Source organism: Anser anser (genome assembly GCF_964211835.1).
Source record: "Anser anser genome assembly, chromosome: Z".
Classification (NCBI taxonomy): domain Eukaryota; kingdom Metazoa; phylum Chordata; class Aves; order Anseriformes; family Anatidae; genus Anser; species Anser anser.
Window position 1 is genome coordinate 28,326,389 of NC_139723.1, and position 16,169 is coordinate 28,342,557.

The window sequence follows — 16,169 nt, forward strand, 5'->3', positions numbered from 1 at the left end:
AGTATCACCTGGCCAAAATATGAATCATGGTAGGGTGGAGCAGTAACAGTAGGATGCTAGGGCCAAACACATCAGAAACATCAGCAGCTCTATGAATCTGTGCACTGAACAAAGGCATCTAGTGAGCTTTACCTCAAAAGTACTCCAAAGTAAAAGTTCCCCTACTCTAAGGAAGCCTTACCTTCCGTTAGATAACCCTCTGTCTCCTTTGGGTGGCTGCAACTACAGTGTATCAGCTCATGCCTGACAGTTGCTGTGCCCCAATTCTGTGCAGAACAAATCTTGTCTCCCTCCAGCGTCACAGCAAGTCTTCACGCTTTCTGCTTTTGAAATAACTCCTGATACACCAGAAATACATTTCCCAGCTATGGTTTTGTTAGGTACATTGCTGTAGTGAAGTAGGTGAAATCAGTGGCTTACCTGGACTATAAATACACGCCTTTTGTTGCTTCATGTTCTTATGGGTTTATTTTTGTGGGTTCATTTTTGACCTGTGTTGTATAACAAGCTCAAGCACTGCTGTATGCAGCAGTATAGGAAACTGTATGACCAGGAAATATTTGTATCACTCTGAAATGTGAGTAGTAGTAATTAAGATTGTACATAGTTTAAGTTGTCTGAGCACTGAATAATTGTGAGTGCAGTGACTCCTAGTAGCATTCTTAGGACTTTCATGTCGGAGGAGGTTAAATGTTGAATCAGAATACTTACAAAAGGAATTACCATTTTCCTGGATTTGAAACTTGCTTACTTAAAACAAACAAACAAAGCCTGATTAACAACAATCACAATCTGAAAGACTTTTGAGTGTCACAGGAATGTTCTTGAGTATTAGATAGAAAAAAAAAAATAGGATTTTTTTTTTCTTTTGAGCTTCTAAGGTGTTGTAAAGGAGGAGGGGTTCTCATATCAAATGTAATTATAGGTCAGTAACAGTTCTTTGTACCTTCTGATGTTCCAGAGTATGTTTGTGTTTCTTGTACGTTTTGAGTGAAGTTTTGGCTAAACGGCAGTCAGGCAGAATCTAATAGCTTCTTTCAATTAGTCTTTAAATCTAGTGAAAAATGTTGAACAAAATGTATTCTTCAGAAGAGTAGTAACACCTCCCATAAAGGAGAACTCCTTTCTGCTACTTAAGGTCAATGCCCAGCTTAAACTGCATAAACTAAATGGAGGGAGAGCATTTCCTTGTTTGCTCTTAACTTGACCTTTATTTCTGCCTGCTACATGATTTTGTTATTTTAAGTTTTGACTTGTTCAAATAAAAATAATTAAAATGCCTGCACTCAAATGCCATGTAAACTGCATTTCAGTTTAGTACTGATAGCCATTTTAAATAAAGAAATTAATATTCAGTACAGGGTTGGGAAGGGAACCAAAAAGGAAATGAACCTAAAACTTACCAGTCTGAGAGGTAGTGAACATCCTTCAGATAACTGACCATATAGGGAATGCTTCTAGATTTGCCTCCATGTCCCCCTTCTTTCTCCCAGCCTTCAGCTCAGTGATAATAGTGTCAAATTAGGCCATAACAATATCTATCTTGGTAAGTTACTTGAAACTTAAATCTAGAATAATAGCATGTAGAATGCTTATTTCTTATTGTGACATTTGTTGAAAGAATTTTAAAGTCTATCAGCTCCTGAAAACGTGTTTTTTAGGTTACTTTATCTTCAGACTAGAACAACTATTTCATTTAAGAGTGTAGACTTGTGTTTTGTAGTTCAGTTAATCCAGGTGAATGCCAGCGTCTTCCCAAGGTGAGCTTGTTTTGAATGGTACTTTAGAGGCAGGAAATCCTTAAAAGGTTATTTATGTAATTTTCATGATTAAAAATACACAGAAACCTTCTGCCTAGCTTAATAAAGGCTTTAAACCTTGACATGTGCTTTTAACTGTTGTACTGTGTGCTTGGTTTTTCATTGTGTCCTACCTCACAAGGTGAATACACACTGAAACAGTCAGTGTGTTCAAATATTAAGCTTTGATGCAACATTATGCTGTATTTTTAACTTCTACCTGCTTGCTTTTTTTCTGTAGAGGACATGACCATTCAAATTCTACATTTAGTGTGCTCTGTTCACTGTGCAGTGCTCAGAGTGTACAGGGAACTGAGAATGATGTCTGGTCTTACCATCTTGGTATGCTGCATCTGGTCAGAGGCTTATATCAAGATTTTAGTCAAGTTAGTACATGATTTGTGAAGATATCAATAATTACTTCCAGGTGTAAGAAACTGATACAGGAAGTGATTAAGATGACTGCAAATTCAGTGCAGTCAGAAAAGGACACATGAAGTTTCTTAAATACTTAGTGTTGTGAATCTGTATAGGCAATGATCTGGACTTGAATTCCACATCCCCAGGAGAACCGTGTTTGCTGTGGTACACTGCTTTCTTCGCTACTGCTCGTTTGTGCACCAGAGCCTCTTAAACAGGACTCTGCCAGCTCTTTTGTGGTCTTTGGCTTGTTCATGTGGGTGAGAAGGAGAATGGGCTCTGGTTGGTTTTGAACCAAGCGCTTGGTGGTTGGTGGCTCACTCTCTGGATACATAATAATAATAATTTCTAGCTGACCTAACCTCAGAAGTCTCTCATGTGGATTTCTCCTCTGCCTGCCAGTTTCTGTGAGAATTCCTCATTCATGGGCCTGTCATACTCCCACTTTAATTATCTGAGCTACCTTTTTTCTTCCTTCATGAAATGATCAGCAGCTGTCTGTTTGAAAGGTCTTGTATTTAAAGGAGGAGTGAGCATTCACTGAGGAAATGAAAGTTGCAATACCCTTTTCTGCAGTGCTTAGATGGGAGAAGCTGCTCTGCCTTGCCCAGAATAAAGCAACTTTATTTTTCCTTGTGTTACTGGACTTTCTTACTTGTCCTGGGTAACAACACTCCTTTCTGGAGTGAGTCCTTGCAACAGATCAGAGCAGTATCAAATGCAAATAGACAAGTACAAAACAGAGGGCAGTGGGGAAGCAGAGGCCATTCTGGGATGTTTGGGGCTTCAAAACCACTGAAGGGTTAAGACTGACTGAAGCATACGGAACTGTTTATGTAGCTGTTTCATGTGGTGGTAACAGCAGGTTGCTCAGTGTGGCTAACAGGTATGGATGTTTTTTGTTCCAAACAGGTGATCTGGTCTGTCCTTACTTGGGAAGATTTAGTTGTTTCAGTCCAACCCTGTGTAACCATGGGGATGGCAGAAAGATGCGCTGTTTGTGTGATGCCATTATTTTACCAGTGCAGCTGTACCTACTTTCAGGATACATTTTGGATTTGTTGGTACTTTGCACTTCATGCACTAATACCAGTCGTTGTAGAGCGAGAGCAGGGTTGCCTTTCTTTTTAATAATATCTTTATTTGCACAACCTTATCAATACGTGAAGATGAAGAGAAATGGAAGAAAGAAGTTTATACCAAAGTTAACAAAAACTAGTAGACTGGTTGTATAAGTCAGGTGATTCACATAACTTTACATTGCATTTCCTTATGTCAAACAAGTATATAGATTCACAGAACATCCTTTTAACGGTCTACACTTGGACTGAACATTAGTCTATTTGTACTTATCCAGAAAGCATACCTCTTATTTTGCTATCTGTTATTTACAAGGCCATGTAGCTTACAACATTTCAGGCAGAATTGCTTAAGGTAAAATTGATACATCTCTGCTCACATTTAAAAATAAAATACAACACCACCCACTTCCAATTGTGTGGGAAATTTTCAAACTTAATTTAGAACAAATACTGATGATTTTAGTAATGAAAAGATGTCCTGTGTGTTTCATTTTTGATTAGACCCGTCAGGTTCTCTAGTATGTTTCTAGTCTGTTTTAATAGTAACTCAACACCCATTACTGGCAATCAGTAAGTGGGGCAGTGTGAATCAGCTATTTTCCTCTAACAGTGTTGAAACTAAATTTTGTTTTGTTCTTGAACATTTTCTGTGTTCGGCTCAAATTTTAAAGAAATTTTACTATTGAATGCTACATTCTTAGCACTGTCTTACTCCTGCCTACTTAAAATGAGTAAGGAGTGAGGACTGAAGAAAAAAAAAAAAGTACTTTCTGATACTTGATCCATTTTAAATATGAGAATGGATTCCTGACACCGCTTTCACTGTATTTATATTGAGTGAAAACTGGGATCCATTTCTAGTTTGTGACGCTGTTTTTTCTGAAATTTAATTCTAATAGCTGATGTGTTGCACAATGGAAATTGAAAATATTTTTTTTAGCATCTACAAAAACTTAATTGACTGTTAGTTAGTTTACAGCATGTGGCCATAGTTACATATTTTTACCTGTAGCTTTTTATATGATGCTTTGCTTTCAAGCTGAGTTAGTACATGTCCAGTTTAAAATCTTCATAAGAAACATGATGCATCTCATAGTCTTTCAAAAAGAAAAAAGAAAGCAGGTAGTCTTAATTATTGTCCTTTGTTAGTTTCTACAGTGGGAATTCTGCTAAGGATTTCTATCTCCAGCTAACAGAGTATCTGTCTCCAAAGTTCTGTGCATAATATTCTTCTAAAAATCACTACTACTCAGTGTTCTAGGTAGGCTTGAACTCTCCACCTTAAAAATAAATTATTGCTGGAATTACATAACTATATAAATTTTTTACTGGAAAATGAACAGGAAGCAATCTACTGTCTCAGCACACAAGAAACAGGGAACTTAGTTTAAAAGAATTTTACAGAATACACAGTAAAATGGTAGAACTTAATGCAAATATTGTAAGGTTTAAATATAAAAAATTTAAAAGAATGGTCAATCTTATAGATATGAGAAGTATGACTTGACCTCCAAGTTTGGAAGTTTGTGTCTGACTGACAGAAGTTGGCAGTATATGCCAATGGAAGGATCAGTCTAACCACATACTCGGTGTTCTTGTAACTTTTGGAGAGACGATACTTAGCTAGACAACATAAGACAAATTAGTCTTGTAATCTATTGCGAAGTAGTTGACAGTCTATTGCTAAGCAATATAATATTCTTCTCTTGTAGGTAAAATATTTCTAGAACATACATGAAAGAGAACTTAAATTTTAAACAGTTCTCTGTTTTTACAGTGCAGAGGAAGAATATATACTGGTGGGGTAGGTGTGAACAGCATTTTAGGTGCTTACGCATTTGGTAACTTTGAATTATAGCCGTGTGTAGTGAAGCAGGTAATAGTTGGTGTAGATGATAGCTATATTTTAGTTTTTTAGGAATCTAAAGATCAGAGTTGGGCAGCCTGTAAAGTCCCAATCAGTATTATTTTATGTATTTTACTTTAAGAGTGAGTGGCATAACAGGCTATTATGTGAGCAGAGAAACTTTTTCCCTATTTGAAAGGGAAAGTACTAGTTTTATAAAAATGGGTACACACCATTTTTAATGTATCGTTTGAAAGATTTTAGTCTCGGTTGTTTCTTTTATTCCACCAGGGGGCATGGGACTACACTTTTTTCTTTCGAGTGCCCTATCATCTGCATATTGATCTCCTGTTTTCAGTTATTCTATTTTCTAGTATTCTGTTTCCAGTATTTGTCTTTAAGCAGTTTAGATTCTAAGATTTTGGTCTTTCATCTCAATTAACTTATTCTGGATCTATTGTCAAAATATATTTTTGTCTTTAGGGAAACAAAAAGGTTTCATGCATTGCATTTTAAAAACCTGTTATCATTTTCAGGATGCATTGAGCTAAGAACAAAGCAAAACACTGGATCAGCATTTTACACAGCCCAGAAAAGGAGGGGACAAATTTACCGACTGTAAAATACTACACCTTATCTTCTGTGGAATTATAAAGAACTCCTATAAAGATGAAATTGCAGAAATGGCTACTAGATCCTAAGAGGTTGATTGGCATCTCATATTAGGGGAATTTTTTTTATTCCTGCAGACTTCTCAAAGTGAACAGGTTTTAAAAGAAAGTACCCATTACAATTTAAAAAGGAGGCTCAGTCCTTTGCAAACTACAGCCTAACTACAGAAGTTGGAATTAATTGGCATTTGAGGAAGGCAAATTGTATCTTAAAAGGAAAATGCAAACGCCTCAAGTGAATGATTGCTAAAGGGGGAAAAAGTCCCATGCACCAAGGCTGTTGCTAATAATTTTCTGTATTACTTGGAATATAAAGCATTGGTGTCAGGGAAAAGTTTAACTTGTCATTAAAAAGCATAGATCACAGAATAATTGTCTACTGAATATATGTTATTTGTGATGAATGCAATGGGTAAAATTTGAACACCCAAATCTGCAGCGGGTTTTGTTGCAATGAAAGCTTTTTGACAAAACTTAATCAGACGTTGTATATTTTGGAGTCTGACCATGACTTTAATAATAGAGAACAAACACCCAGTTACTTTCTATCTTCTGTTATTGTTAAGTTGAAATCTGCCTGAGGAAAGAGAGAAATTATTGTTAAGCTGAAAAAACCTTAAAAACATTTTAAATGATCTGGCCTTTTGTGAGTGTGGAAAAGCTAACACACTAATATTTGAAAAAAGCATACCTCAAATCATTTGGAATGGGTGGCAAGTACATCAGAGAGCAGTAGCATTTCCGGGCGTTTTCCTCTCCTATGCTACCTCCTGTACGTGGTATAATATGGTGATTAAATGTCGTAAATTGTTTTGTGCTGTCTGCCTGCCCCTCTCTTTCCAAGTTGCTTTGGAGATATGCTGACTTCTTTCAGTGCATGTTGATATTACCCTCTATCCTTACTTTCATGGTGTACATTAGGATCATCTTTAGAATCCTGTTCTTTAGCAACTGAACATGATCTAAATGAAAATACTATCAGTTTGAATCGTCTTTTGCAGGAATATATTGATGTTTGTCTAGTTATATAGATTATTCGTATGAACAAGTGGTTAAGGGATCTTTTACGAGCTTCTGTTAATTTCTCTCCAAATTTCGCTGAAAATAAGAAAATATATACTGAAGCAGTTTTTCCTTATACATGTAAAGTATTAAAACGTTTACATCCTTTTAATCCCATTTTGATGTGACTGCCTTCTAGAAAATAGCTTTCCCTTTTGTGTCCTGATATGATGGCAAATGAAAGTATTAGATTTTTTGCAGATATTTGATAGACATGAAAAATTTGAATTTGGCATAATTTGTGCTTGAAACAATGTGACTTTTTAAAAATATCTTTTTATCCCTTGTGCTGTTTTCCTTTATTCTGAGAGGAGAAGGTCTCTTATGTTGGTTCAATTTCTTAATTTGTCTTTATGTAAGACATAGAATAACGATTATTTATTTTATGTGATGATATACTACTGTGAAACTGATTTTAAAAGATTGTCAAGAATGGGTCTGAGAAAATAATTGATTTTTTTTTTTTAACAGGGTCAACTTTCAATATTGCAAGAAAAAATAGATCATCTTGAACGCCTGTTGGCAGAAAATAATGAGATTATTTCAAATATACGAGATTCTGTGATCAATCTGAGTGAATCAGTAAAGGATGGTCAAAAGAATCCAGAGGCTATAAACTTCAGTCAAGGGTCTCTTTCTGAGCTCTTTCCTTCTGCTTCCGTTCCACTTGCCATTGATTCTGAGGATTGTTTGTTTGCTTCAAAAAGTGGAAGTCGTGGTTCAGATGTACAGGTAAGTGGCATGCCTTTCTCTTTTATTCTCCTGGAGTACTACCTTTCATAGTTCTCAAAATATCCAAGTACTGGTAAAAGCTTGAAACTAATCACCTAATCTAAGATGTAATAGAATTGTTCAAGTGCCTGTTGCGTTTAATGGAAAATGTTATGAAACAGTTCCTTTTACCTTTTCTAAACTGTCTAGAAAATAGTATGTGATTACGATAACCCAACATATCAGAATGTTTTAAAGTACTTAAGAGAAAACAACCTAAGATTAATCACTGTTTATTGTCCAGTACTCTCAGAAGCTCTTGGGAAAGAGTTTGAGAGTCTATTTCCCCAGATTCTTGTAAAGCTGATGTAAAATTATGTGGAAATACTATATAGACTTATAAGCAGGTTTTACACTTGAGGGTTACATGTGTAGATGAGTCTTGAGGGTAAGACAAACCATGCTTAAGAAGTAATCATTTAAGAAAATATCCAGTATTGTTTGCCCTTTGGAATACTATTTTTGTGTTTTGGCATTCCAGTGTGTCTCCAGTTTTTATAGGCACTTTGATCAGAAAGGAGCAACATATACTATGTCAACTGGTTGGCATGAACTGGGCTGGCTGAAGTTTTTAAAGTCAAATGCTTCAAGTTGAATTTATTTTGCTTTCTGGTGATGCCTGTGAGTTCATTGACTCTTATATATTCAGCTTTAATGGAGTGTTTCAGGAGTGATACGAATATTGTGTGAAGTCTGTGATCTGTACTGTTTTGGGGAGTCTTGTGGGAGTACTATAAATATTCTAGTACTCTAAAGCAAAGATTAAATTCTGAATACCAGCTTTTTCTCTCATTCTGAAAGTACAAGTATTTCTATTGTAGGAGAAAGACATGGACTTGAGATGAATAAGTATGCATCAGAACAATTGTAACCTCCATTTTATCATTTATAATGCCTTTAAGCTCTTCAGGGATAGGCACTACCTTAATATGTCTCTTACAGAGGAAGCAGTTTTTTAAAGGCAGTAATATCTAACTGTTTGTATTATAATTTCTGTGCAGGAAAGTGAAGTAGGTGGGCCTTTACATGTTTTCAAATTACTGGATCGTTAACAAGTTATTCCTCACACAGTCTGTTAACATATTAAACAACGCACTTTTTTAGGTACATTAGAAATAAGCTAATGTGAATTGTTGTGAATTTTCAGGTAAAATGTTTTGGCTTAAATTATTGGACTTGTTAACCTGTTATGAATGGAAAGTCAATACTAAAACTGTTCTCATGTTTCATATCACATATGTGGCATGTCAGAGCGTGTACTTGCTATCATTTAATGTACTTACTCTTCCTGTACTCATACTTTATTTCCTTGCCTTACCAGGCTGGGAGGGTTGTAATACTCTTCATGTCACTGCATTAATATCTTGTACTCAGCAGATTATCAGCCATCATCCTTAAGTCACTTTAATAGTGATTTTTGTAAATAGTTTCTCATCCTGTGAGTCTGACCCACATTTCAGTTACAAGAATCTAAGACCTTGATTTTAGCAGAATTTCGGTAATAATAAGTTAACTAATCTGTTATTATACCTGAATACTAGTTTTACTATTTAATGTTTCACCAAGCCTGAGGTATTCTGCAAGCTCAGTTGATTTTTTTCTTCTAGATTTTTATAAAGACTGAGAAATTCTGAGCAGATTATTTGAAGAACATTGATTATTTTTTTAAAATATTTTAAATACTTAAACAGCTTATGTTAATTGTGTTCCTAAGCATTAACTTAACAAAAATAAAATAAGAGAACATAGGTGAGACTTAATATTTGGATAATGAGAATGAAGGCAAAAGATGCTTCGCTGAATAAATTGTGGAAATCCATTATAGTCACACATAATAGAGCATTATAAGAATAGATTCAAATATGGATTAAAAACCTCTAACATTTCAGTGAGTAATATTACCAGGTCTTGTTACTCCAAGAGATTAATTTTCTGTGCATAAGCTGGAGAAAACAATTTACGAATAGCATGAGAGCCAAAAAATTCTTGGATAGGATAGGTGAATGATGTTTTCTCATGGAAAAAATGTAAAACAAGAAATGATACACACCATTACGTATGGTATAAGTAGGAAGGGTGTTGTAATAGAGCTGACTGCTCAAAATAACACTGAATTGAGAATTGATGTCATTCAGATTAAATAGAAGGCTAATATGCACTTTTTCAAAGAGCTGAGAATGGAACTGGATAACAAAGTGAAGAACTCTGGATGAAATACAGTTATGACTTGACACTCTTTTAGGTCAGTAGTTCCAGATGTGTCTGGAATTTGTGCTTGAAGACCGAAATCTCAACAGCCATAATGCTGAGCTGGAAGGTCTTGTAACTGATGGTGAAGTGTGTCCTCTTTATCCCTCTCAACTACTGAACCATCCAACATTGTGCTTAGCAATGTTGCTCTGTTTAAAAACAAGGCATAAATCACTTGTAACAACAACATAAAAGGTGGCCTGAAGAGGCATGAACTGTGTTTCATTCTGTGCAGTAGTTCAGTGTTCACTGAGGCAAGTGCTTGCTCAAGACTTGTGTTACTTCAGCAGTTTGAGTCCCTCAGTATAGGGAAGCAGTAAGCCAATTTAGGGAAGAAAAGACATCAACAAAACACACAATTGATAAGTTTTCATATGCTTTAACTGAAAAGCCTGTAACAATATGACTGTCTTCTGAAGCAGCCATACTGAAATCAGGGTGCACCCTTTGTTAAGTTTGTTGACTGTTTTTACCAAGGCCTTTCTTACTGTATCGCTACTTTATAAATAGAAAAGAAATTGAAATATCTCAAGGAAGTACTTGTCTTTTATTTTGGTTCTTACTGACTAGATATTTCAAATTTGTTCTTTGCTTGCAGTCATGTAACCTGGTCAAGTGAAGAGGTAACTTTTAATGCTTTGGACCATTCTTACTGTGGATGTTGTTGCACTAAAAGATGAAAATGACATCTGTCTTCTGGATGTCTTGTCGTAAGTGCAGTGAGTTTGGCCTAATTTAGCTCGGGTTTATGCCAGTGAAAGTTTTTGAGTCCTACTTTCTTCCTGGCTTTTTTCTTTAAACCAGTGCTGATCAATATTAAAATCATGGAATAGCTGAGGTTGGCAGGGACGTCTGGAGATGAGTTGGTCCAAACCCCTGCTCAAGTAGGGCCACCCAGAGCAGGTTGCCCAAGACCACGTCCAGGCAGTTTATGAATACCTCCAAGCATGGAGACTCCACAACCTCTCTGGGCAATCTGTGCCAGTGCTCCGTCACCCTCACAGAGAAAGTGTTACCTACTGTTCAGAGGGGACCTAGTATTTCACTGTGTGCTCATTGCCTCTTGTTCTGTCACTGGGCACCACTGAAAATAGCCTGACACTGTCCTCTTTGTATTGTTGCTTCAGGTATTTATATATACTAATGAGATCCCTGAGCCTTCTCTTCTCTGGTCTGAACAGTCCCTCCTCTCTCAGCCTTTCCTTGTAGGAGTGTTGCTCCAGTCTTTGTCATCATTGTAGCCCCTCATTGGACTCTCCAGTCCAATGCGCAGAACTTTGGCGCAGAACTTTGTACTTCCCCTTGTTGTTAACCTCATGAGGCTGCTATCAGCTCATGTTGACTCCAGCCTGAGCCAGTCCTTTTGGATGGTAGCACAATCCTCTGGTGCATCAGCCAGCCACTCTTCCCAGTGCAGAGGGTACACCCTGCCCCATCATCCAGGCCATTAATGAGGATGTAAGTAGCAATGGAACCAGCACTGATCCCTGAGGTACACTGCTAGTTACTGGCTTTCAACTAGGTTTTGTGCTACTGATCACCACTTTCTGGTCCAGATATTCAGCCAGTTTTCCACCTACCTTACAGTCTGACCATCCAGCCCATACATCAACAGATTCTATATTAAGATATTAAGGAAGGCAGTTTTGAAGGCCTTATGGAATTCAAGGTAGACATAGGTAGACATTGCCCACTACTCTCCCCACATCTATCATGCTGGTTATTTCATCATAGAAGTTTCTCAGGTGGGTTAATAAGCCTTAGCCCACCTTAGTGATTCCATGCTGACTAATGATTTTCTTGTCCATGTGCTTTGAAATGGTTTCTAGGATTAGCTGCTCCATCACCTTCCCATGGATTGAGGTGCGAGTGCGACTGACCTGTAGGTCTTCTTTCTTGCCATTATTGAAGATGAATGACATCTGCTTTCCTCCTGTCTTTGGGCACTTTTCCCAGTCACCATAATTGATCAAGGATTAGTGAGAGTGGCTTTGTGATGATATCTGCTAGCTCCTTCAGCACTCAGATGCATACCATTAAGGTCCATGAAGTTATGTATGTCCAATTTGCTTAATTATTCCTTGATCTGATCCACTTCTGCCAAGGGTGTGTCTTTCTGGCTTCATTTAGAACCTCTCTTCATAGGCTTCTCAGCTTCCTGACCCAAGTGATTGTCATTGAGGCACTTCAGGAACCCCCTGTATTGTTTCTGCCTTCCCATGTTGTCCCTCCAGCAGTTACAGTGGAGCTGCCCCTGGTTCTCATAACCAGAGCCTGCAAACATGATGCTCCTCCTAGCTGTCTGTCGAGGGTCTCGTCTAGTTGCTCTTCTGGTCAGGCAGCCTATACCAGGCACCCATTACAATGCCATCACTACTGGTCTTTTCATTCCTTTCACATAACCTCTCAGTTGGCTCCTCATCCATTCCAAGGCAGAGTTCCATGCACTTGAGCTGCTCTCTCACATAAAGGGCAGTTCCCCCTGTCTTCATGGCTATCTTTCCTCAAGAGCCTGTGTCCCTTCATTGCCACACTCCTGTCACTGAAGCAATCTTGCTGTGTCTCACTTCACGCCCATTGCTTGTCAACCCTGTCAGTCACTCTCTCATAGGGCTGCTGGTAACTTTCTTCTGTATCCGTCATTCCCAGTTGTCTCTCCCAAGCAGATGCTGATCTGCAAATAGGGTTCCATGGTCACAGAACCCAAAATCCTGTTGTCAGAACCACTTGAAGCAATGTCAAGGCACATGCAAGACCAGGAGGTGATCTGAGACAGCCAGCATGGCTTCAATAAGGGCAAATCATGCCTGACCAATCTGATGGCCTTCTATGATGGAGTCACTGCATCAGTTGACAAGGGAAGACTGACTGATATCATCTACCCGGACTTCTCTAAGGCCTGTGACACTGTCCCGAATGACATCCTGATCTTCAAATTGTAGAGAGATAGATTTGAAGGGCGGACAAGGAATTGGCTGTGAAAGTCACATGCAGAGAGTGGTGGTCAATGTCTCTGTGTCCAAGTGGAGGCCAGTGACAAGTGGTGTTGCTCAGGGGTCTGTCTTGGGACTGGTGCTGTTTAATGTCTTTATCAGTGATGTAGACAGTGAGATTGAGTGCACCCTCAGCAAGTTTGCTGATGACACCAAGCAGAGTGGGGCCGTTGATACAACAGAAGGAAGGGATGCCATCCAAAGGGACCTGGACAAGCTTGAGAAGTGGGCCCATGTGAACCTAATGAGGTTCAACAAGTCCAAGTGCAAGGTGCTGTTCTTGGGTCAGGCAATCCCAGATGTGAGCATGGACTGTTAGAACTCATTGAGAGTAGCCCAGTGGAGAGACACTTGGGGGTTCTTTTGGATGAAAAGCTTGACACGAGTTAGCAGTGTGCACTTGCAGTTGGCCTTCTGGAATGCATCCTGGGCTGTATCAACAGAGTGGGCAGCAGGTGTAGGAAGGCAATTGTCCCCCCCTTTGCTCTGTCCTTGTGAGTCCCCACCAGGAGTGCTGCATCCAGGTGTGGGGCCCCCAGCACATGAAGGATGTGGAGCTGTTAGAGCGGGTCCAGAGGAAGGCCACAAAGATGATCAATAGGGCTGGAGTACCTCACCTATTAAGAAAGGTGGAGAGAGCTGGGGCTGTCCATCCTGAGAAAGAAAAGGCTCCAGGGAGACCTCATTTCATCTTTTCAATACTTAAAGAGGGTTTATAAAAAGATGGAGTGCAACTTTTTGTTAGGGCAGATGACAGGACAAGGGCAAATGATTCTAAACTAAAGAGGGGAGATTTATATTAGGATGGCATCCCTGCCTATGGCAGGGGGTTTGGAACTAGATGATCCTTAAGGTCCCTTCCAACCTGAGCCATTCTATGATTCTGTAGTTCTGCAGCCAGTAATTGACCTGTGCTGTCAGTGCCCTCCTCATACCTTTTCCCCTTAACGGCAGGATTGAAGAGAGTACCATCTGGTCCCCCATTTCACTGCTGCCCCCAGAACTCTGTAGTCACTTCTGATGGGGTACGCTTTGCCCCTGGCAGTATCATTGGTGTCCCTGTGGAAGAACAGGGAGTAGTAGTGAGAGGGTCAGACGAGCTATGGCAGTCCCTCTACAACATCCTGGGTCTGCACCCTGGCAGGCAGCAAACTTCCCTAGGTGGCATGTCAGGTCACAGATATTTATTTCAGAGAGCTGCAAGATCTGTTTCCTGAGTTGCATTTCCCAGAACTTGCACGAAAAGTCATGTGAGCATGGATTGAGATCGCTTTTTACCTAATATGTATTACCTTAAAATTATGTGTTTTGTGGAGTGTAAAAACTGGTATCTTGCAGACTGCAGAAGCTTGCTTGTGGAACTCAAGCTCTACCCGTGAGAAAAACTCATAGGAATGTGTACAATTCCATGAATTGTTGCTTTTTAAATAAATACGTCTTCATGACTGGAATGTCAAAAGAATTTATCAGTATTAAGGTCACTCATTGGTAACTGGCAAATTTACAGAGTATGCACTTGACTTTCTGCAAAGGTTGCATTTCATAGAAGAATTAGTTCTTCAAAAATCAAATTCTAGAAAAGAAAGAAAATATGGTATTAGCCTAATATTCATATAACCTTACTTTGTCCTCCTTGAACTAGCAATACAGAATGCTTGTCTGGAAGCATTGTACATGTGTTTGCCATGAAGCAATGTTGTTCAGAGGTGTAAACAATTTCTGCAGAGCTGTGATGTGACATCATCTCATACAGCTCAGATATTTAGTGTAGGCCCAGATGAGGCCCTGCTAATCCTAGCATTATGGTGGCTTGTATTCCAACACCAGTCTAACACTGCTTGCTTTTCTTTATATCTTATGCTAAAGACCTGTGGTGGGTGGACCTTGATTGGCTGCTAGATGCCCATCCAGCCAAGGTCAATGCACTGTAGTCCTCAGCCTGGGACCTAAGGAATTCATGATAAGGACAGTAACTGGGAGAGGTAATGGGAAAAACTCAGACTGGACATTGCCAAAGACTGAAATACTTGCGGGAAATCTGTTTTGTGATGTGCTGAAGGGACAATGGGTAGAGTTTTATTGTGTTTGTATATTGTCCACCTTCGTCAGTGTTGTGATGACCTCTCTATGATTTTGTTGTAGGTCTTTTTTTGTAGATGTAACCAAATCTGTGAAGAGTGTGTTATGATTTTCATTTAAATGAGAGTTCTTAAATATGTGTTTCACAGAGGTGGGGGTGGAATGTGCCGGGTGTACAGGTGCCCAGGTGTTGGCAGGGCTGGGGCTGCAGTGGTGGCTGAGAAGAGGCCAGGGGCTATGTTGTGCTGAAACAGAGGATTCCAGCCGGCTGCAAAACAGCCCCACTGCAGAGCACAACGGAGCTCTTCCATCAAGCTGATGGTGCCTCTGGGAGAATGTATTTAAGAAAGGCCAAAGTGCTATGCAGGAGCTGTGAGAGACAGGAGAGAGGAAAAAATTGTGTGAGAAACAACCCTTCGAAAACCAAGATCACAAAGGAAGGGAAGAGAGGAGGTGCTCCAGCTGCTAGAACAGGTGGGAGAGCCTATGGAGGAGCAGGTGTTTCCCTGCAGTCTGTGGAGGACATTGGAGCATGTGGATCCTGTGGTCCACAGGGGACCTATTCTGGGGGAGTTTGTGAAGGACTACAGCCTGTGGAAAGAACCTCTCCCTAGAGCAGGGAGAAAATGGAAGGATGAAGGAGCGGCACACTGAGCACAGCCGCCATTCCCCACCCCTTCTATGTCTTGCGAGGAGTTAAAAGCACTGGGAATGAAGGAGTAAAAGTGAACATGGGAAGAACGGGGGATGTGGAGGAGGTTTAGATTTTGATTTTTGCTTTAGATTTTGTCTTTTTCTCCATCCAACTCTATTTTAAATGACAATAAACTAAAATAAGGTTCCCTAAGTCAAATCCGTTTTGTCTGTGATAGCAACTGGTAGGTGATCTCCCTGTCTTTATTTTGACCCCAGAGCTTTTCATCTTATTTTGGCAGCTGCTCTGTAGAGGGGTGGGGTGGTGAGAGAGCACCTAGGCTGGCATCTGGCAGCGAGCCAAGGTCGACTCAACACAAAACCTTTATTTCTTCAGGCAGATGTTTGTTTCAGATCTATTTTTTTTTTCTCAAGTTACCTGGCTGGACAGAAACCCACTACCACTGGAATGTTTTAACTCTTATGGTGTTCATATAGTAAGTGACTCCTGTAGGCCACTTTTATGGAATTCAAATGTTTGTTGAAGAAAGTTTTTCAGGTGT

General features: G+C 39.2%; 1 protein-coding gene across 1 annotated transcript in view; it reads left to right on the forward strand.

Annotated features, from left to right (window-relative positions):
* Positions 1–16,169, forward strand: part of MAN2A1 (mannosidase alpha class 2A member 1) — a 139,155-nt gene that overhangs the window by 5,657 nt on the left and 117,329 nt on the right. Inside the window, exon 3 of the mRNA XM_083817586.1 lies at positions 7,352–7,612. Within this exon, the coding sequence (XP_083673712.1) occupies positions 7,352–7,612 (261 nt within the window). The remainder of the gene's footprint in view (positions 1–7,351; positions 7,613–16,169) is intronic.